Here is a 24,372-nt window from a genome sequence, read left to right on the forward strand (position 1 = left end):
TGATTTTAAAAATTAAAAACTGCAAATATCATTTGATGAAGCAATTCTGTATCTGGGAATCAAACATATCAATACATAAAGAAAGAGACAAAAGAATGTTTAGTATAGCATTTTTGAAAAACCACAAAAAGAAAAAGAAAAAAATGTGAATATCTGTTAATATACAAATGGTGGAAGGTATTATTGCCCATCACAGTTTTCAATATAATGCAGCTACTTAAGAACATTATGTAGTTTTGGAAAGATGTTCATGATTATTAAGTAAAAGAAGTAAGTTACAGAGCAATATCATCCCATGTATGTAAAGAACCGTAAACATGATTTTATCTATATAAGCAAAGAAAGTTTCTAGAAAGGATAATAGGAAACACTAAGAGCATATTCAGACTTAAAAATCTACTTAATCCTCACAACAGACATGTGAAGTATACTATTATTACTCCCATTTTACAAATGAGGATACTGAAGCACAGTGAAAATAAAAACTTACCTGGAGTCACTTGCCAATAAGTGGCAGAGCTGTGATTCCAATCCTGGTTCTCTGACTCGGGAGTGGGAGTCTTACCTCACTAAGCACCACATTTTTAACATCAGGTGAGTGGCAGAAGGAAAAGGAGAAACTCACACTTTTATTTTGGATGTGTCTAAACTATTTACATTGAGGAAAATGCACTTTTGCATTTTTAACTGGCAGTTGTGTAAACTTGGTAAATAGATGTTAAAACTCTAAATGAGGTAAGTACAGGAAAGGTCACAAGCACAGACAAAATAATACTGAATAATCTAGCATGTCGCCATCTTCAATGAGGAGACAGGTTTTCTGGAAGAAGCATGGTTAGGAAAGCTAGATGAGATTATGATTTTGCTAAAAGGAACTGACTTGTGGGAGAAGGTACTTTCACTGTGGCACTTCATGAAAAATACCAAGCCTTACTCCTGGCGCGCTTCCAACATGACCCCCTTCTATTTTCTAAGAAGAGTAGGGGACTGGAAACTTCTGCTTGGAAAGCCCCAGAGGTGAGTGTGCTGATTTTGGAAGCGCTTTTGAACAGCAGAATGCCCTATGCTAACACATGAAATCTACTAAGAATGTAAAACTTCTTAAAATTAAATTACTCTTAAAGATATCTCGACAGAACTATCGATCAAATAATTCCAATATTTTATAAATATTAATGTCTAATACAATCTGATAATAAAATCCAATACAATAGGCTTGAGGATGTTATCTTTCCTATACACAGAGCATTATTATGAGAAACATGGAAGTCATTGATCTCAAATACTGTTTTTCTATATTCACTGAAGAATAAACACATTATAGCTAAGGTGATTGTTCTCGTTTGCAAAAACTAGTTTCAATGTTGTTTGTGATTTTAAAAAACAACATTTGGCCAGGTATGGTGGCCCACGCCTGTGACCCCAGCACTTGGGAGGCCAAGGTGGGTGGATCACTTGAGGTCAGGAGTTGGAGACCAGCCTGGCCAACATGGTGCAACCCCGTCTCTACTAAAAATACAAAGATTAGCCAGACGTGGTAGTGCATGCCTGTAATCCCAGCTACTCGGAAGACTGAGGCACAAAAATTGCCTGCACCCAGCAGGCGGAGGTTGCAGTGAGCCGAGATTGTGCCACTGCACTCCAGCCTGGGCAACAGAACGAGACTGTGTCTACACACACACACACACACACACACACACACACACACACACACAGAGTTATAAGCACATATACAATTAAATTTTGGTTATGTGTAACAAATATAAAAATATGTTTTAAACAATAGATGCTTTAATATTTATTAAAGCTAAATGTTTTCCATTTCCATTCAGCTGACAGTGAACTTTCTGATTTGTCTCTGGGGAAAAAAGAGCACATTATACCTATTCAGGAATCATAGATTGATATGAAAACTCTTCTACATGGATAGTGTGCACCTCATGCTGGAAATCCCCACTTCTCAATTCTGCACGAACTCTTTGGTTTTCAGAATTAAAAAAGTAAAATAAAAATGTAGCCATAATTTGTGTGTCTAGTGGATGGCTTGCAAGGATTATCTTACATTTTAACAGGTCTTCATTTAAGCACCAGAAAACATAGGCACAATCTTGTTAATGAAATGCTTATCAATCTCAGCCAGAATAAGAATTAATCAGTTTACGTACCTTTTTTCATGTGATGCTATATAAATAGTTGCTGTTACTGTATGTAGAGCTAGAGAGAATGCATAAAAGACGTAATTACGCAAATGTAAGACTTTACGAATCTTTCATATAGTGAAAACTTATTAATGAATAAACATGTTTTTATTACCTACCTGTAATTTTTTTTTTTTTTTTGGATGGAGTCTCGCTTTTGTCTCCAAGGCTGGAGTGCAGTGGCGTGATATTGGCACACTGCAACTTCCACCTCCTGCGTTCAAGCGATTCTCCTGCCTCAGCCTCCCATGTAGCTGGGACTACAGGCACAAACCACCATACCCAGCTAATTTTTTGTATTTTTAGTAGAGACGGGGTTTCACGATGTTGGCCAGGATGGTCTTGATCTCTTAACCTAGTGATCTGCCTGCCTCCACCTCCCAAAGTGATGGGATTACAGGCGTGAGCCACTGCACCTGGCCTTTTTTTTTTTTTTGAGATGCAGTCTCGCTCTTATCTCCCAGGCTGGAGTGCAATGGTGCGATCTCAGCTCACTGCAACCTCACCTCCTGGGTTCAAGTGATTCTCCTGCCTCAGCCTCTGAGTAGCTGGGATTACAGGTGTGCGCCACCAGCCCAGCTAATTTTTATATTTTTAGTAGAGATGGGGTTTTACCATGTTGGCCAGGCTGGTCTCAAATTCCTGACCTCCGGTGATCTGCCTGCCTTGGCCTCCCAAAGTGCTGGGATTACAAGCTTGATTACTACACCCAGCAACCACCCTGTAATGTTTTGTTTTTCCTCTCATATCTCCTGGTAGTAAGATCTATATATATATATTTTTTTTTTACAAAGGTAAACCAATGATAAATTAGTGTTGACTCAGAGATTAATCAAGGTGCAATACTATCCCCTAATAGTACCCAAACATAACATGAAAACTTTTAAACTGTATACATGACACCTGTCTTGCCTCACTTTGGTAGGCAATAATTTCTTTAGTTGTGCAGATTTGGTATTCAAAATACATGAATTTCTAAACTGTATGACTAATATTAGTAGTTATCACATACTTTTTGGGTTTTTTGTTACAGATAAAGTAGTATCGAGAGGAAACAGGGACATAATTTGCATCTCCTTTGTTTCCTTTTTTTTTTTTTAACTCTATCTTATGCCACATTTGGAGGACATGGCTGTACACACCTTATCCATGAACAGAAGCACAGGCGTGATCCTATAGGCTGACGGCAAAGTTCTACCTTCAGACTGGTCAGGTTCAGACTGTCCTTAATAGGCAACTGATGCTGCTATCTAGGTTGAGATAGAATTGTTTTTTTAAATAATTTTTTTTATTGGAAGTATAACACACAAAGTGTAAAGCTTGCTGAATCATCAGAAAATGAAAACATACATATAGCCAGCCAAAGTAGAACATGACCAGCACCCTCAAAACCCATTTATGCTCACTTGAGTCAGTATCCTTCATCCTTGTAGATTAAGTTATAATATCATGAATTAGTTTTGTCTGCTTTTGAACTTCATAAAGTCTATACTGTAGTATGTAGTATTGTGCATATGGCTTTTATTTAATATTTTATGAGATTCATTCCTGTTACTACTGGATAGTGTTGCACTGGATGAGTGTATCACAATGTATTCTTCATTTTGCTGATGAAGGATATTAAGATTATTTAGTTTTGGGCTCTCATGAATAATGCTATGAGCATTTATGGATGTTTTTTGGTGAATATATGTAGGCATTTCTATGGAAATGCATGTTTTGCTAGGTCATATGGAGGCTTAGTTCAATTTTAGTAGGTACTGCCAATTTTCCAATGTGGTTGTACAAATTCCACTCCCACTAGAAATGTCTGAAGAGTTGTACCTCCTCCACATCCTGGTCAACATCTGATATTATCAGACTTTTAAAGTTTGGCTTCTCTAAGTAGGTGTAGAATATTATTATTTCATTTTAATGATATATCATTATAAATGATGCATCATTGTAATAATGTAACATTACATCTAATGATGTATCATTAGTATCATTTTATTTCCTGTGTCTTTTCATATATTTATTGGCCATTGGGTTATCCTCTTCTGTGAAGTGTTGATTCAAGTCTTTTGCCCATTTTTTGTTCGGTTCTTGTCCTCCTTATGAATTGTGGGAATTCTTTGTATAATAAGGATATGATTTCTTTGTTGGTTGTATGTATTACAAATATATTCTCCTGCTCTGTGGATTTTCTTTTTAATCTTTTTTTTTTTTTTTCTTTTTAGAGACAGGGTCTCATTCAATTGCCCAGGCTGGAGTGCAGTGGTGCGATCATGGCTCACTGCGACCTCAAACATCTGAGGATCAAATGATCCTTCCACACCAGCCTCCTAACTGGGACCATAGGTGTGTGCTACCACACCTGACTAATTTTAAAATTTTTTGGAGACAGAAGTCTTACAATGTTGCCCAGGCTGGTCTCAAACTCCTGGGCCCAAGCAATCCTCCCACCTTGGCCTCCCGAAGTGCTGGCATTACAGGCGTGAGCCACCATGCCTAGCCTTTATCTGTAGATTCTAAAAAGATACTTTTATGTACACAATTGTGTTGTGTGTAAATAACAACAGTCTTATTTCTCCTTTTCCAGTTCCTGTAGCTTTTATTTCTTTTGCTTGCCTTGTTGCACTGAACAAGGTCTCTAGGACAAAGTTGAATAAAAGTGGTGACAGCAAGTATCCTTGACTCATTCCTAATTCTGTATTTTAGTCTGAAGTATGATGTTTGCTACAGGTAGTTTTTTGTAGCTAATAATCCTTATATCAAAGTAATGAAGTTTCTATTGTTAATTTGCTGAGGTTTTTTTTAATAAATAGATTTTGAATTTTATCAAGTGTTTTTACTGCATTTATTGAGATGATCATATTTGTTCAGTTAATATGGTGATTTTTGAATGTTAAATCAACCTTGAATATCTTTAATAAATTCAACATAGTAAAGTTGTTTTATTCTTTTCGGACATTGTTGGATTCAGATTGCTAATATTTAGTTTAGGAGTTTTTATATCTGTGTTCATGAGATTGGCCTGTTACTTTCCTTCTGAATTGGATCTTGTCGGGTTTTGAAGTGAGGGATTTGCTGGCCAGGACTGTGGAATATATGGAATGCTTTGAAAGTGTGTACAAGAATGGTACTATTTTTTTCCTTAAATACTTGGTAGAATTCACTAATGAAGCTATCTGAGCATTATTTTTTCTTTGTGGCATGGTTTAAAATTACAAATTCAATTTCTTTACTAGATATAGAACTACTCAGATTTTACATTTTTCCTTGCGTTAGTTCTGGTAAGTAGTTTTCCTTTTTTGTAAAAGTAGGAATATTTTCAAAATATAATATCCATTCCATCTAAACTTTCAAATGTATAAAGTTATTCATAATATCTTCGTATTGTATTTTGAATATATTGGGATTTGTAGATTTTTTTTTCATCTGTCATATTGGTAATTTATGCCTTTTCTTTTTCTTGCTAAGTCTTGGTAGGCTTAATTAATTTTATTAGTTTAGCTAGAATAGAATTCTTAGCTTTGTTGATCTGTACTGTGTGTTTGAGTTTTTAATTTCACTAATATCTAATCTGTACTGCTTCTTTATTTCAGCTTACTTTGCTGATTTCAAATTTCTTGAAATAAACGTTAGATAATTGATCTTTTTGTATTTTTTTATTTTTTGAGACGGAGTCTAGCTCTCTCGCCAAGCTGGAGTTCAGTGGCGCGGTCTTGGCTCACTGCAACCTCCACCTCCCGGGTTCAAGTGATTCTCCTGGCTCAGCCTCCCGAAAGCTGGGATTACAGGCATGTGACACCACATCTGGCTATTTTTTGGTATTTTTAGTAGAGATGGGGTTTCACAATGTTGGTCAGGCTTTGAACTCCTGATCTCAGGTGATCCAACCACCTCAGCCTCCCAAAATGCGGGATGATAATTGATCTTAAGCCTTTCTTCTTTTTGCATCTATGTATTTAAGGCTGTATGTACATTTCTCTCTAAGCATGGCTTTAGCTCAGTATCATCTCACAAGTTTGATATTTTTATTATTTAATAAATAAGTTTTCTAGTTTCCATTGTCATTTCTTCCTTAACCTGTGGTTTATTTTAGAAGTACATTGCTTATATTTCCAACATTTGGTATTTTCTAGTAGCTTTTTTGTTATTGATTTGTAACTTAATTCCACTGTGGTCACAGAACATATTCAGTAGGCTTATGAGATGACTGGAAGCTCCACAAAGATTTTCATCCTCCCCTCAAATCAGCAACCGACCCCAGGGGAAATATTGAGTTCATGTCTCTGGCCTCCCTTTAACTACAGGGTCTTAGACCTACAAGTCCTTTCTTCCTGGAGAGCTCTTGAGCACCTTTTAACCTATTTTTCATATTTTGTCCAGATTTTCTCGTTGTGCTCAGCAGGAAGGTTAACTTGAAAGAAACAGATTTGCCACAGTTGAAAGTGAAATTTGGATATAAAATAATATCAAATAATCTATAAAGGAAAATTATCAGGCCAGGCCTGGGGGCTCATGCCTATAACCCCAGCACTTTGAGAGGCTGAAGCTGGAGGATCACTTGAGGCCAGGAGTTTGAGACCAGCCTGGGCAATATAGTGAGATCGTCTCTACAAAAAATTAGCTGAGCATGGCAGTGCATGCCTGTAGTCCCAGCTACTCAGGAGGCTGACTTGGGAAGATCACTTGAGCCTAGGAGTTTCAGACTGCAGTGAGCTATGATTGCACTACTGCACTCCAGCCTGGGCAACAGAGTGAGATGCTGTCTCTTAAAAAAAAAAAAAAGAGAGTAGAGAAAGAAAAGGAAGATGATATTTTTTGGTTCAGAGGGCTTCCTATTGAGCTGTTGCTTTTTGAAAAAAATGATTGTGATAGGTGACCAGTAACACTTACTTTCAAACCTTTCAGGCTAAAATTAGTGCCTTAATGTACTGGAGCAGTACTGGAGCAGGGGTGAGCAAACTATAGCCCGTGGGCTAAATCTGGCCCATTGCCTGTTTCTGTAAATCAAGTTTTATTGGAACATAGCTATGCCCATTTGTTTACTTACCATATCTGGTTGTTTCTGCACTACAGTGACAGAGCTGAATAATTTTATAGCCAACAAAGCTCAAAATATTTACCATCTGGCACTTTATGGAAATAGTTTTTCTACCCAACCGTTCTATAGCATGCATACAATTTTGAAGCTGAAATGGTCATTTGTCATTATGGTGGAACAAACACACAGTTTGTCTGGCGGCAAATATGGTTCTACCCATTGCTTTGGCCTTCTTCTTCATGCAGTGATTGGGGGTGCAAGTAAAAATATTGATTTGGAATAAGGATTCTATCCTATTTCTCTTTGGGAAAGCATCTCAGCTCTATTTACATCCGAAGGCAGGCTACCTAACATTAGTTTCCTCACTGAAAAATAATACTTATCTAGTAGAGTTAGTACAAGGATTAAAGATAATGTATAAATATGTCAAGTACCCAACAACCATACGCTCAGTAATGCTACATGTTACTAATGCAATAAATAGTAAATATTGCTCCCTTAGGTTCTCTTTAAGTGTACTTCTATACAGTGGGTGGTGGCATTCTTTTCAAATTAGGTTGAATATCATGACTAGGTTCCTAAAGGTTCAAAAGAAAATGTCAACCTCCTCAAAAAATAGAGAAGTGCCTTTAGATTTCAATACACACAGAACATCTGTATTCCTCGTTGCTTGACAAATAATATATTCTTAAACTGTATCATCCAACTCCTTTTAAGAATTTGGTGGTAGGAAATAACATTCATAAAAAAAATCCTTGAAGTCCCATCTGATCAGTGTCTCCCAGTGTACACCTAGAAAACTTCTTTGTTGAAATATGAGTGAAGGAGACATTAAAAAAGAAGTTCTTTCGTAAAATACAGAAAGGCTATATTAAAGTTAAATACTTTTTTTTTTTTTTTTTGCTGAGAAGAAATTCTCACAATCTTGAATGTGCTGATGTGCATTTTAGAAAAGAAAGAGCTAATCTCAGTAGTTTGGGGGGCTGAAGCAGGTGATCACTTGAGGCCAGGAGTTCAAGACTAGCCTGATCTACATGGCAAAACCCCATCTTTACTAAAAATACAAAAAATTAGCCAGGCATTGTGGCACTTGCCTGTAGTCCCAGCTACTAGGAAGGCTGAGGCACGAGAAAGCTTCCACCTGGGAGACGGAGGTTGCAGTGAACCAAGATCGCCCCGCTGAACTCCAGCCTGGGCAACAGAGCAAGACTCTATCTCCAAAAAAAAAAAACAAAAAAAAAAACAACAAGAAAGAAAGAGATAGAAAAGAAAGAAAGAAGGAAAGAGAGAGAGAGAGAGAAAGAAAGAAAGAAAGAAAGAAAGAAAGAAAGAAAGAAAGAAAGAAAGAAAGAAAGAAAGAAAGAAAGAAAGAAAAGAAAAGAAAGCAAGTGGGCCAGAGCATGAAGCATTCCCCAAACTTATTTGACTATGAGATACACATCTACATTTTGGCTTTAATCAAATGATCAGAGAGCAATGTCCTTGGGCTATTGGTCTTTATCACTTCTGAATTTCCTTTCCTGAATTCAGCTTTGGTATTCTTCATTTATAATGAGGGACACTGTAGGAAATGATGGTTTAAAGCTCACTATAGAAATTATACAGCTATTGTTGAGGAAGAAGCCCATTACATTTCATGAGGACTCATGGGAGAGATTTCTCTTGGGCTTCAGTACCAGGGAAGCTTGCCGGAAGATAAGCCCTACTCACTGTCAAGAACTGTGAAGGGTCTGAGATTTTACCCTAACTTGCAAGCTAACAAGTTGGCCTGTTTCATGGATGTTGGCGGACAACACAAGGCTCCTGGGTCAGAGACAAAAGACAGTTTGTTACTTATAGCAATCATAGTAACCAGACTAGTTAGCATTTTCTTCAGCTTCCTGAACTCTAGTCCTACAGGGCAATGCAAAGAGGGGCATGTGATGCCTGAACATGCATTATAGGAGAGGAACTATGAGCTTAGGGAACCTGAGTCTTTAATAATAGGCAGTAAGCTTGCCTGACCTTTGCCCCAGGAGACATTATTATACTGTATAGAAAACAAATTTGTTCTTGGCTTTGGAGTAAGATGCGATCGCTGTCTTCTAAGGCTGTTTGCTATACAAGCATCCTTAAAGAGAGAGTCTTACACTAAGATAGTTAATGCTTCTGCATGTAAGACCTGCAAAAACTAGACATCTATGGAGAATATTCTCCCAATATCTCATACAGAAAGATCCCAATTAGCTTATTTCACTTTTTTTTTTTTTGTTTTTTGGAGACATGTTCTCACTCTGTTGCTGCAGTAGTGTGATCATGGCTCAATGCAGCCTTGACCTTTGGGGCTCATGCAATCCTCCTGCTTCAGCTTCCCGACTACCTGGGACTACAGGCACGTGCCACCATGCCTGGCTAATTTTTGTATTTTTTGTAGAGATGGGGTTTTGTCATTTTGCCCAGGCTGGTCTTAAACTCCTGAGTGCAAGTAATCTGCCAGTCTTGGCCTCCCAAAGTGTTAGGATTACAGGCATAAGCTACTGTGCTCAGCCTTATTTCACCTTTAAATATGAATAACCAAAAGTGACCAGATGTTTGAGGAAATGTCCATTACAAAAGATAAAATGATGAATACATAGAACAATAACACTGAAGGAAACAGATAAGTAATAAGCTAGAAAATAAAAAATAATCTTAATTAATATCCTCAAGGAGATTAAAGCAGTTTTTGCATCCTTGAAACAAAAACAGATTACTAAGAGAGCATCAGAGAACATAGTAGAGCTCTTGGAATAAACATAAATGCCAAAAGAAAGAAAAAAGAAAACAACACAATACAAGAGTTGAAAGATAAAGCCTAGGAAGTATTCCAGAAAGTAGAACAACTGAGAGAAGTAGAAAATATGGAAGAAAAGGCCAGGTGTGGTGGCTCACGCCTATAATCCCAGCACTTTGGGAGGCCAAGGAGGGAGGATCACCTGAGGTCAGGAGTTCGAGACCAGCCTGGCCAACATGGTGAAACCCCCATCTCCATTAAATACAAAAAATTAGCAGGGCGTGGTGGTGCATGCCTGTAATCCCAGCTACTTGGGAGGCTGAGGCAGGAGAATTGCTTGAACCCAGGAGGCAGAGGTTGCAGTGAGCAGAGATTACACCACTGCAATCCAGCCTGGGCAACAAGAGTGAAACTCCGTCTCAAAAAAAAGAAAGTATGGAAGAAAAAAGAGTTCTCAAAAATGTCTTTATCTTAGGGCCTATAGGTAGAATAGCTTTATTTGCTTTTCATTTTTACTTCCAAAGGAAGTATCCTTCCAGTTCACTTTACTTGCATATTCTCACTAGAACATGTTTTTTGGCTTTATTGAGACCCACTCATCATAATTTTTCCCTCGACATTTACCCCAATATCTCATTTTCCCCATACCGGTTTAGATTCTATGGCCAATCACTATAATCTTTCCTTTGCAAACACCTTTAATGGCTGTGTCCTTGCTCTTCATCTTACACACCTGGAAAACCCCAGCCCTGATTATACTTTATTCTCTGCATCTGCTCCAGAATGGCTGATCCTGGCTCAAGAAAAGTAAAAACAATTGTACCAACTGGCTTCTCATTAAATTCGTAATTACTGTTTTCAAATGGGCTCTCAAAATTCCTCAGCAATCCTATAGTTCCTTCTATAATCTACTTGGCCATTCTTGAAGACAACCATTACTACCTTCCTTCTTCTCAAACCTCCAATACTTCTCCATACACGGCCACGCTAATGTCTTTGCTTCATACGTCACTGAGAAAATGGAAGGAATCAGATGGAAACCCCCTAATCTTCCCACCACTAAATCTACCAATTACCTGCAAGTCTATCTATTCTCCGCTTTCTCTCATTACATTGGAAGCCAGTCCTCCACTTGTGCTCCGAAGCTCACCCCCCTTGCCTTCTCAAGGATTCCACTGTTATTGCCCATTGCTGCTGCCGCATCACCACGCTCTCCTATTTTACCAGCTTATTCTCATCAGTGCACAAACAACATTTAATTGCCCCCATTACAGAACAAAACTAAGCAAACCCTCTCTTGACCCTTCTAGCTACCAGTACTTCTGCTCCTCTTCAAGGCAAATAATTTTTTTTTTTTTTTGAGATGGAGTCTTGCTCTGTCACCAAGGCTGGAGTGCAGTGGCACGATCTTGGCTCACTGCAACCTCTGCCTCCCGGGTTCAAGCGATTCTCATGCCTCAGCCTCCCAAGTAGCTGGGACTACAGGCACCCTCCACGAAGCCTGGCCAATTTTTGTATAGTTAGCAGAGACAGGGTTTCACCCTGAGACAGGCTGGTCTCAAACTCCTGACCTCAGGTGATCCTCCCACCTTGGCCTCCCAAAGTGCTGGGATTACAGGTGTGAGCCACCATGCCTGGCCCAAGGCAAAATTTCTTGAAAGAGCTGTTATCTCTACTCTTTTTCCTTAACTCATTCCAATCAGACTATTTCCACCAATCCACTGAAACTAGTACTGAAGTCATCAGTGACTTTCATCTTCCAATGGGTCTCAGATCCTTCCCATCTTGACTGATAGTGGCAACTGATAGAGCTAATTGGCCCCTTTGCTGTAATGCTCCCCTCTTTGCTTCCATGATGCCACTGTCTCCTGGTTTCCCTCCTACCTGATTGTTTACTCCTTCCGACTCCGTCAGTAGTTCCCCTTGCTCTGCTTAATCCCCGAGTATGTGAGTGTCTCAGAGTTGATTTGAATCCTCTTCTCCACTGTTACTCTCTCCCCAGGCCATCTCACCTAGTTCCATGGGTTTATCAAAATACTGATGACTCCATAATCTTCAGTCCTGACCTCTCTTGAGATCTAGATTTGGCTAACTTCTTACTTGACATTTCCACAGGCAACTCCCAGACATCTTAAAGTTAATACATCTAAGACAAAATTGTTCTTTACTTCACTTTGTAACTACTGTCATCACCTATTATGTATTGTTATTCATGCCAAAAATCTAGGTGACATCCTTGGTTTTTCCTTTTCCTTCACTCTTCATATCCAATCTATCATGCCAATTCTACTTTCACAGTATATCTCAAATCTGCCCTATTCCTTCCACTTTCGTGTAAACCATCATCTCTTGCCTGGACTACTGTATTCGCTTCTGTCTTCAGCCTCTACTCTTGACCTTCTGCAACACATTCTTATATAGCATAAGTATATCTAGCCATGATATGAACTGGATCAATCATTTCACTACTTGAACTATTCAAAGGCTTCCCTTTCTAACTTCTAACCACAGTGTACAAGGTGCTATATGATCGAGCTACATGCCTCTCTCCAATCTCATGTTCTGACACTGTCTCACTCTAGCCATATTGTTTTTTTCTCCAATTCCTTGAACACAGCACATTTTTTCACCTTGTAGTCTATGCACACACTGCTTTCCCCCCCTTCTTAATTTCACATGGTTAAAGCTTATTCTTCCTAGTTATCAAGTAAAATGTCACCTCAGCAAAGCCTTCCAACGTAAACCATAATCACCTTAATTAGAGTAAATCCTCCTTAGTCCTTCTCTCTCAACCTATTTGTTTTCTTGCCTGCTTGCAAGCTCTGTAAGTAGGCTCTGTGTTGGTCTTATTCCCTCTATCCCTATGCCTCGCATAAAATAGGTACTCCATAAATATATGGTGAATGATGAATTACTTGACCATCTTTTGAAAAAAAAAATGGCTTCTCTGCATTTACAAATCCCTTGGTAAACTTGGTGAGGCTTGTTGATCAGGGGTACTGCCAGAGAGCCAGATATGAATATAAGCTCAGCCTAGCTTTTCAGGCCACACATAGATGGTACACTCTTTATCTGCGCTCTTATTTAGCCCACATTTTCTACCTCAGATATAAACAAGGACATTATGAGAAACTCAAATACTTGCCGAGGTCAAGATGCACAATACTACACCAGCCTCCTGACCAATAATAGCTCTGTCGAAAGAACATTGAATTAGTTTGACATGTGGTCTTAGCAAACTCAAGTATGAGTTTGGGGGACTTTGGAGGATGTCTAATTATGCTCACAAACCATCCTTTTAATCTAGTTGACAATTTTGCATGGAATTGGTATCAAGTTCAATAATTCATTAATTCAAAGTTTGTTGAGCACCTAGCATATAAAAGGCATTCTTTAAGTACTGAAAAGACACTGGTTGAAATGAATAGACATCATTTCCTCTCACAGAGATGAGACTAGTGAGAAAAAGAGACCAAAACAAAACAAGAAAATGAGTACTGGTAAGAGTAATCATAAAAAAGAAAATCCAAGGTGATATGAGGGAATTACAGGGGGTTACTTTAGATTGAGTGGTCAGAAAAGGCCCACCTGAAGAACTTATTTAGATTGAAAATCAAATGGTAATCCATATTTCGTAAAATCTATTGGCTTCTCATTTTTGAAAATCACATTTGCCCAGCTCTAGTCTTCAGTCACCTCTCCATGATTTCTTGAGGATAATAATAAAAATGCCGTAAGGGTTTGAGTAGTATAGCAAAGAAAACAAAATGGTCTCCACATTTGATATGTAGCATTTATCCCCTAAGATCTGAACACATTTATAGCTTTAGCAAGAAACCTAGATTATAACTTTTTTCATTATTGGTCAATGGTTAACTGTAGAGGTTCTTTTTAAAGATAACACTAGGAGCTATTTATTTTCAAGAAATGTCAATTCTGATTTTCCTCACTAGTATGAAAAGTTTAGTTGCAAGATTAAAGGAATGAGCCAACAAACTCAAATTACATATCAAAGGAAGCCAGTTTCTGTGAGAATCAAATGTATATGAACAGACATGAGTGAAGTTATAAAGGGTAAAATATTTTTCAGAAACCTAAATAAATTATGTAATGGAAAATTTTAAGTTGACTACTCATTTTTATCACAAGTTTTGGTAAATAAAAAAAATAACCTTGCTAGTCTTTACTAGGTTAGAAACTCTAAAAGAGAGGTTAAAGTAGGCAAAAGAAACAATCAAAGTGGTTTCTGCCTTCTACTGCAATTTTTCATCAATTATGCCTGGCGTGGTAACCTATTTACTTACTGGAACATGAGATCTAACAAAAATATGGAGAAGAGGGTTATCAATGTTTATTCATGCTTTAGTTATTCAGTGACTTAAACATTTTAACTCCACCCTGAATTTTTCATAATACTTTTGTCAAGTGAAGAATCATGAGGTTCATAAACTTGGAAACAAGAACTTCCTTTCTCATAAAGGGCGGCAGCCTCCAGGCTGGCCATCCTGCAGGTTGGGAAGCATAGCCTCTGGCAGAAGCCAGGAGCAAGCACTTTGAGGGAGGGGTAAAGGGAACAGGAATTGATGTTGACTGGCTTGGCCATATACAACTTCAACAAGCTGTAGGAGGAGTCATGAATATTAATGAAAGGAGAAACATGCACATATAAGCTTCATGTCTCTTCATGGACAGCATGTTAAAAAAAATGGCAACATTAACATGACCTGAGGGTGGCATTTTTGGCCCTCTGACATCAAAAGGTGAAGCAGAGGACACAAAACCCTCACTGCACATCGTCCTCAAGTGGGCCAAAACTTGTCTGGAGACGGTGGTCAGTTTCCAGAAAGGGATGCATTGTGAAATTAGTGAGCGGTCACATTGAAACTGCAAAGAGGTGGCTGCAAAGAGGGAGGGGGCGTCCAGTAGCAGCCTCAGACTATTCGCTAAAGGCAATAAAGGAATAAGTTGTTGGTTTCTTGTTTTCCAGAGCTGGTTTCTGCATCCTCCTTAGGAAAGAATTCTGGTTAAAGGTTAATAAGGAAGAGGCATACTGAGGTGTGTCTGACCTCCCATCCTGTCATGCTGGTACCTTAGTTTTGAAGGTTTCTCTGGGGTCCCCTTGGCCAAGAGGAGTCTGTTCAGTCAGCTGTGGGGCTTAGGATTTTACTTTTATTTCCTACTTTCCTACTCCTTCAAGTGCTAAAGCACTTCCAGGTTTATTATTCTGTAATTTCCATAAATAAAGTCCTGTGAGGAATAGAGAACACATTTTCATGCTCTTTGGGGGTAAGAAAATAATTTGACAGAAAGGTGACCATATTTAGAAAATCCATATGAAAAATAAATCAGAAAATGATTTACATTATGAAAATATTCACCTTTAAGGTTCATTATTTAATACATGATGGGAAGGCTTATGAACAGAGAAAGCTAAGAATTTAAAGAATTGTCAAGTAATGATCAGAAATGAAGACAAACCACGTATGAAATCATAAAGTCAATGAGAAATTATTAGATTTATATTACTCAGCAATGTATATTTTATAAAGAGATGATCTGTAACATTTCCAGCTTTGTTGAAGATGCATATCCTGAAAATATCTAAGGTTTAAAATGCCAACAATTCAAGAAACGGTTACTTTCCAGGAGGGAAGCAGTTTGTTAAAATTATAAAAAGCATATTACTATCAACAAATGACACCCTAAAAACATCACTGACAAAGAATTTAATATACATTAACACACAACACAAAATGCCAGCTTATAAACTACATATATTTTACTGCATTAAAGTCCCTCCAGAAATCTATTCATGCAATGGTCTAACTGAAATAAATATGATGGATTAGTCTGTAATGGAATAAAAAGAATTAGAATAGTAATATAGTTCTCTGTGTAGATACACTGGGGACAGAATTTCCCAGATTATTGAAGCCTCTGGAGAAAAGCAAATAGTTCATATTCCTCATGACACTGAACTGAAGATATTATTTATATACTATCAAAATAACATATATTTGTTTTTGATGCAGTGTTAAATTTATATTAACTGTTATGTACTTTACGATTGGTGTGGTCTTACAGAGAACAGGATGTTTTAAGATTTTTTTCTTAAACATGCTAAGTAAACCACAAAAAAGACAATCAAAACAGTTTCCTGTTCTTGGTCCCAAAGAAAAAATATGAGTGATGAGATGTGCCACTTAGAGACTGTGATTATAGTGTAGGCTCACACACAAAATGTCTACAGAACACATTCTTATGTAGTATGAAGAACGTCTAAAATCCAATTATTTTACCAATATGCAGAAACTTACCTGATACATTATTTTTGATTAGTACTTTGTATTTTTTTTTTTTCTTTTTTTTAGAGATGGAGTCTCACTCTGTTGCTTGGGCTAGAGTGCAGTGGCACGATCTCAGCTTGCTGCAACCTCCACTTCCTGGGTTCAACTGATTCTCCTGCCTCAGACTCCAGAGTAGCTGGGATCACAGGTGCATGCCACCATACCCAGCTAATTTTGTATTTTTAGTAGAGACAGGGTTTCACCATGTTGGTCAGGCTGGTCTCGAACTCCTGGCCTCAAGTGATCTTCCCGCCTCAGCCTCCCAAAAAAACGGGATTACAGGCGTGAGCCACCACGCCCGGACAGTCTCTATTTCTTTTTAATGTACTGAAAAAAATAGTATCAAAACCAAGCACACTGTAAAGTTACAGTAGAACTTTGAAATAGATGTCTACTCACACAAAAGGCTAAATTTATTTCGTAGTTTTCTTACAAGAGAATTAACATCCAACCTTGAAGTCTGAATTTTGTTACCTGGCTAATCAGGAGTATTTCATGAATTAGAATTGCTAATTACAAAGCTTTTCTTTTTTTTTTCTTTTGAGATGGAGTCTTGCTCTGTGGACCAGGCTAGGGTGCAGTGGCACAATATCGGCTCACTGCAATCTCCACTTCCCAGGTTCAAATGATTCTCCTGTCTCAGCCTCCCCAGGAGCTGGGATTACAGGCCTGTGTCACCATGCTTCGCTAATTTTTGTATTTTTAGAGGTGGGGTTTCACCACTTTGGCCAAGCTGGTCTTGAACTCCTGACCTCAGGTGATTCGCCACCTTGGCCTCCGAAAGTGCTGGGATTACAGACGTGAGCCGCGGTGTACAGCCCAAAGCTCTTTAAGTGTAACATTGAAGAGCTAAAGTGTAACTTTCTTTAATGTACTGAAAAAATTAGTACATTCTTTACATAGAGAATAGTTAAGAAAGTATAACCAGCACAGAATGTTAGCTGTAGTTAGCTACTGCAGTTCAAAGATCAGCAGGGTAGTAACTAGAGAAAGTTATATCCTTGGAGTTCAAATAATGGTCCAAAATAGGTTGTCTTGAAAAATGGGATGATGAAAAGACAGTTCAACACATACTGATCTCACCTCCCTAAACTTTAACAGAGACTATTTGAACCAACTTTTTAAAAATAAGAATGTGATGGCACCTTGACTTGAGACCCCCATTAGTATGATAGTGTATAGTAGTTGACATATCCTAAAAGCCATGGATAATGAGGATGGCATGACTTAAATTACTCACAATTTCATTCAGGTTGAAAATCAATTTGATGTTTAACAAAATAATCTCTCTAAAGGGGTGAATAATGCAAACCAATGAAGGTCATAGACACCTATGTATAGAGATAGATACTGCCATCATTCAAGCACTGTTCCTGGAAGAATTCAGCTAAATTAGTAATTATGGCACTTCTGGATTTCTGAAAAAATTTAATCTCTGGATTACTCTGGAAACATAGATATAATTTTAAATTAGCTTTTCATTACTTTGCAAACTTAGTTTTTCATTAAGTTGAACACTTACAAACTTGTACCATAAGTTTACTTCTGTTTAAAAGGAATGAGTATGGGAGTTTTATGCCCTATTTTGGACTCAGTCCAAATCTCAGTCTCAGGGATTAGTGTCTGTCTTGTCTGTAAAGACAATACGTATTTTACTAAAAACAAACAAACAAAAAACAAAAACCACAACGTGAAATCTTAATGATATTAAAATATTTAAGAAAAGAGACTTTCACTTGAAATACACTGTGAATCTTGCCTACTGTTGCCTTTTAAAAAAACATTAGAACTTAAATATATTCACTAATTAATAAAAACGTTCACAATAAAAATACATTCTATCCATTCACCTGATAACAAACATACACATATTCTACTATAGTTGGAAGCAAATCAGAGTTTAAACATTATTCTTCCAGTTACTTCTGAAATGTATTAGTTTTATAGCAACATCGTCCCTTTTTAGTAAAAGTAAACCAAAATAGGTAATTTATATAAATTATATTTATAAAATATTGGTATATTTTCATGAACATAGGCTTTTCTCATTTTTTTGCTTAATAGAAAGTATAGTGTTTCAAAACGAAAGTAAAACACATAGCCCAAACCAAAACAAAAACATATGCAAAAACATTTTATTTATAACAGATCAACATTTTTGACATGAAAGGTAGCCACTTTCAATTTCTCAGGAATGCCTAGAACCCAACAGTTTTCAGAAAGACTACTTGGTTCACAATTATTTCACTGTAGGTAAATGAAATAATTTCAGAATGAACTTTTTAAATGGCTTTGCCTATGGCAAATTGTTTTATAAACTTGAATGTATGGTAAGCTAGCTTTCCCAGGAAATGAATGTAATCCAACTATGTTCCAAATGTATTAAACCAGTTTATACAACAAATATGAGAATCACCTATATGCATCAACTGTGCTAAAACAAGAATTCTTTTTATCAAAATATTCATTTTTCAAAAAGGCCTCACATTAACCCCTCAAACCAATCACCCCCTTCTTATGTCCAGCACTCTTTTCTACTTCAAGTTGCGTGACTGTATAGACAACTGTCGAATTCCAGTGGAACTGTACACCGACTTAAGACTCTATGTAATATACATCAAACACAGGAAGTCACTGACTTTAAGGGACAAGGTGATAACTAACTAGTTATAATTTAGCCAATGTCTTTTTTTATTTTAGAGGGAAAAAAAGTAGCCCCCAAGTGTCCTTAACTTTTCAGTACTTCTCTGTAACACACAGAATGAAAAGGTACTCTCTAAAATTAAAATCATTAGAAAATATCTTAAATAAAATGTTTTACATAAGTGTTAAATTTCAGATTCAAACTATATTTTCTTCTGTATCTCAATTTGGGAAAAATCTCACAATTATTAACTCTTCTCAGTTACATTTATTTTTGAGCATTTAAATCTATTACACACCAGTTTGTAAAATTCACCTTGGTTACCTCTCCCCATGCCTATGTGCTGTCTTTCCTCAGGTAAGTCCATTATATGCATCTAAGTGCTGGGGAGGTTTAAATAGCACTTAAAAAATATTCATGAGAGTTCTGAAATGAAGGTTTCATCTTTAGCTATTTACTGTAGGATTTGTAATTCAAATCATCACAGCATCCTAAAGAAATACTGTGTGAATGGAATGCACACAATTCCTACAGAACACACAAACTGATGTCCAAAAGGCACAGAGTAATGCTGGTGGCTCTTTCTAGTCAGTTAAGAAACAATAAAAAGTCTGCATTATTCTTTCATAATTTAAATACTTAAGTAATCTCCACTTTATTATTTTATAACAATGACTTCAAATTTACATTATTTTAAGTACCATTGTAATAGCTTAGTGTATAATACAGATATTTGCGAATATCCCATCCAAAAATTAAAAAAAACTTCTTCACTATATATATATTTATATAAAAATTATTCTGAAAGACAAGAACATAGACAAGGGACTTGGTACAGACCATCAACTCAATTTTCTATCACCACAGTTGTAACTCCAAAATCAACAAATATACAGCAGTAATTAAAAGCAGTGCAAATATCTTTGGAGGTTAGGATAAAATTATAATGCAAGAACATAAAACTGAGGAAATAAAAAAGGCAAGTACTTCAAGTACAAGGAACCAGTCGGCTTGAGGTCCATCTTAGTGTTTACTGGGGGCTTCCTTCCTGCTTCTACTTCTTTCTCTGAAACACATTGGCCAACATGGCACCTGATGTTGTCAACTGGCCCATTTTGTTCAAAAACTTGGTCTTTGTATCTTCACTCACTAAGCTTGCAGCAATTGACATTGAGCTAGGAAAGAAAATTTAAAATTCATGTAAAGCAACATAAAAAAATAACAATTTTTCATTTCTTTAGCAGCATATCATTAACGAACACACTCTGAATTGGCGTCACAAAAGGGAAACTAATATTTATGGGGGGTAGTTTGTATACGCCATCCTAGGTTAGCAGCTTTCATGTTTGTTATCTATAGTAGAGGAAGCAGTACGTGTAGTGGTTAGGAACAAGTCTGGGACTGGACTGAATCTTGGCTCTGTTTACCAGCTTGGGTAAATTATTTAATCTTATATGTAAAACGAGGAGGATTCTAGTATCTGCCTCCTAGGGTTATTATGATTATATTAATACAACTGTAAAGTGCTCAGTATAGTGCTAGGCACATAATAGCATGATGTAATTGGTAGTAGTTATTCTTTATCACTTCATTTAATTCTTACAGCAATCCTGGAAGATAAATATTATCAGTATTTTCACAAATGAGTAAACTAAATTGCAATGAGGTTTTGTGCTGTGCTGATGATAATCCTGTGGTATATTCCTTTTTGGGGGGATATTCCTTTTTTCGGGGGGTGTCCTGAATTGCCAGTTGCACTGATTTCAATCAACAGTTTCAAATCCATTTCTTCTTTTTCACCAACCTACTGTGTAGGGAATAAACACAATCTAAATGACCACTAAAGATTGCTAATTTATCATAGTACTGAACAGAAACAGAATAATGATCAAGCACAATTTTTCAATGATCTGACAACTGTCCTGTAATAGATTTGGAATCCAGTTTATTGCCTTGTGGCTTTGGCCAAGATGGTTTAGATCTCTCTGACTCAGTTTCCTCATCTGTAAAACACAGCTTGTGATTTCTGTTGTAAAGAATTCTGAGGATTAAGTAAGATAATGTGTTTGAACATGTCAAAGACAACATGTGGCAAGCTGAAGGTGCTCAACATGTCTGTTGAATCTACTGCATGAGGTGTGTCCTGCCACGGAGGGCACCTGGGTCTATGTAGTCTATAAGGGTGTGCACTGTGAATTACTCAAGTTAAAAACCAAACCACAACTCCCACCTTGAAAATATTCTTCACATTGCTCTTCTGACAGTACACCAATGGGTTCTCTTTCCTGCTGCTTCTCTTCCCACAAAGTAATCTTCCCTAAGGTTTGGTATTTGGCTCTTGATTCTTCAATTATAAAACTTACTCTCAAAGTTTCAAATTGAATTGCATCCCTTTTCCTGACGGTCAGTCCCACATTACTATTATTGGCTAGATAAAGCCAACATCTCAAGCTTTTGTTCACACCCTAACTTTAGAAATAACTCCCCATTTTAATTCCCCCCCACTTTTGCCAGTGGTTCTACTATTTTCCTCTGTTCTAACAGTGAATTTAGTAGCTCCTTCTACTTCTATTTCAAACCAAACACAAGTCCTGTGACCTTATTCTTTGAAGCGTCTCCTCTACTGTTTCTTTTTACCTCCATGGCTAATACTTCACAACTCAGTGAATTCCAACAGTCTTCTATCTTTAATAATCAGATTAACTTCTATAAGTCACTTCTTGATATCACATCTTAGCTCAAAAATCTTTAATGCTTACACACCACCTACAAGATGGAATGTGCTCCGCATTCAAGAAACGTAGCAATCTATGTCTTGTTTTTCCATACCCCTGTCACTGACTATCTCTTTGACCCCCTGCAGTCAGGTTTGTCCAGCCTACTGTTCAATCACTCTCAAATCTTTCTATCCATTGCCCACCCATCTTTCAAAGCCCAGCTGAAGTCCTGTGGTGCCTTTCCTTAACATTCTAGCTTTTCAGTGCTCTTCCTTTCTTTAGAAAACTCAGTGTAAGTCAAAAGATAAGTATGATTTACATTTACATCTAGAAAAAGGGGATGTATGGTCAGACCATAGTTGAGATATCAGGTTTTAATGATATTCTAAGAGGAGGCCAACCATGATGTTAAGGAGTCTGGAAACTTTAAGAGGTAAAAATGAAAGGAATGAAGAATATTTGGTCTGGAGAAGATTTAGGTGACTTAACTGATATCTGCGTATATCATACGTGAAAAATTGGATATAAATGTATATCTGCAGGGGTGTATATATCTACATAGGTCTACTGATACACATCACAGTCACCTGGAAAACTTTTGAAAATGCAGATGCCTAGGCCTAATCCAGTACTTCTGATTCTTTCCATCTGAGGTAGGAGGCCCAGGTGTATGTTACAAAGCTTTTCAGTTAAAAAAAAAAAAAAAAAAAAATCATTGCATTACAGCAATTCCGCCCCCACCTCAAGACAGAGTGTAAATTTTTATCAGTTTTATAAAGGGGTTTGTAACACTCTCCCACCCTCCTACCAGATGATAAAGACTTGTTTTAGAGGGCATAGGAATTTTGGAAAGGGAAATTTTAATCCAGGAAAACATACATTTTAAAAAAGAGTTATTAAAATGAAATGGGATGCCTTGTAATGTGTATCTTCACTGCAAGTTTTCAAGCAAATCTCAGATCTTTTCTTTGCAACTAATATCCCTATCTTCTTTAAAACTATTTATGGCCTCTATTATTTCTCTCTTTTCTTCTCTTTAAAATCTCTACTTGGGCCAGGCTCGGCGGCTCACACCTGTAATTCCAGCACTTTGGGAGGTCAAGACGGGTAGATCACCTGAGGTCAGGAGTTTGAGACCAGACTGGCCAACATGGTGAAACCCCCTCTCTAGTAAAATACAATAATTAGCCGGGCATGATGGTGCATGCCTGTAATCCCAGCTACTCGGAAGGCTGAGGCAAGAGAACTGCTTGAACCTGGGAGGCGGAGGTTGCAGTGAGCCGAGATGGTGCCACTGCACTCCAGCCTGGGAGACACAGTGAGACTCTATCTTGAAAAAAACAAAAAAACAAAACAACCCCCCCACAAAACAAAAACAAAAATAAAATCTCCACTTGATTTCTAACACCATTCTGGTTTGCCTTCTATTTCTCAGTTAAGTTCTTCCATATGCATCTGAAATGTTGGTCTCTAATTCCATGACTGTTCACCTTCTCCCCATCAGAGCCCCCTTTTCAAATGATATCATTTATCTACCACTGCTCCAACCGTAAGCCTTTAATTACCACCCATGTGCTGCTAATGGTTCTTAGATCTCAGTGAACTGCCTGTAAAACATTCTACCTGTGCCTCAGATTTTAAATATTCCTCTTCAGAATAGTTCTTCCTATAGTTCCATTTTGTTATATTTTATCATCATCCGTTTAAATGTTCAGATCAGAACTGTAGGAATATTTTGATTCTGTTCTCCTTCACTCTTAATCAGCTGCCAAGTTAAACTGAGTTCCCATCTGAAATATGGGTCTCAAATCCATCTTCTCATATTCACTGCCATACACTGGCATTATAACATGGTGGTTAAAATTGCAGTCTCAAGGACAGCAATGCCTGGGTTCTGGTTCCTCCACGTAGTAGCTAGGTGGCCTCTGAGCAACTTATCTACCTCTCTGCCATCTGTAAAATGAGAATAGTAGAAGTATCTACTTTGTAGGGTTAGTATGACTATTATTAGCAAATATATGAAAAATGCTTAGAATGATATCTGGTTCATAAGCATTACTTATTGTTACCTTCCCATCCAAGGCCACACTTCATCTCATCATGGGTTCCTATAACAGCTTTCTAATCTGTTCCACCCACTTCTCTATTCCCTAGAATCTGGTTCCTAAAGCAGTGATTCTCAAGGTGTGGTTCCAAGACCTGCAGCATTAGCTCCACCTGGGAACTTGTTATCAATATAAATTCTCAGACTCCACTCAGATCTTCTGAATCAAAAACTCTGGGGATGGTACTCAGCAATTTCCAGTTGATTCTGATGGACACTGACTTGATAACCAAAGGTCCTAAGTGTTGGCTACAGGTAGCAGGCCAAATCCAGCCTGCTGTTTTTATAAATAAAGTTTTACTGGCCGGGCGCGGTGGCTCAAGCCTGTAATCCCAGCACTTTGGGAGGCCGAGACGGGCGGATCACGAGGTCAGGAGATCGAGACCATCCTGGCTAACACGGTGAAACCCCGTCTCTACTAAAAAATACAAAAAAAACTAGCCAGGCGAAGTGGCGGGCGCCTGTAGTCCCAGCTACTTGGGAGGCTGAAGCAGGAGAATGGCGTGAACCCGGGAGGCGGAGCTGGCAGTGAGCTGAGATCCGGCCACCGCACTCCAGCCTGGGCGACAGAGCATGAC

The 24,372-nt window shown here is 37.7% G+C and overlaps 1 protein-coding gene across 19 annotated transcripts in view; it reads right to left on the reverse strand.

Annotated features, from left to right (window-relative positions):
• Positions 1-18,450: 18,450 nt before the first annotated feature.
• RELCH (RAB11 binding and LisH domain, coiled-coil and HEAT repeat containing) overlaps positions 18,451-24,372 on the reverse strand; it is a 121,741-nt gene continuing 115,819 nt past the window's right edge. For all 19 annotated transcript variants that reach the window (XR_012427220.1, XR_012427218.1, XR_012427217.1 and 16 more), the window contains one exon: positions 18,451-20,148. Coding sequence is in view for 13 of the 19 variants with exons in the window: in XM_015439671.4 (XP_015295157.1) it covers positions 20,028-20,148 (121 nt within the window). In the remaining 6 variants the exon portion in view is untranslated. The remainder of the gene's footprint in view (positions 20,149-24,372) is intronic.

Source organism: Macaca fascicularis, chromosome 18, assembly GCF_037993035.2.
Source record: "Macaca fascicularis isolate 582-1 chromosome 18, T2T-MFA8v1.1".
Taxonomy (NCBI): Eukaryota; Metazoa; Chordata; class Mammalia; order Primates; family Cercopithecidae; genus Macaca; species Macaca fascicularis.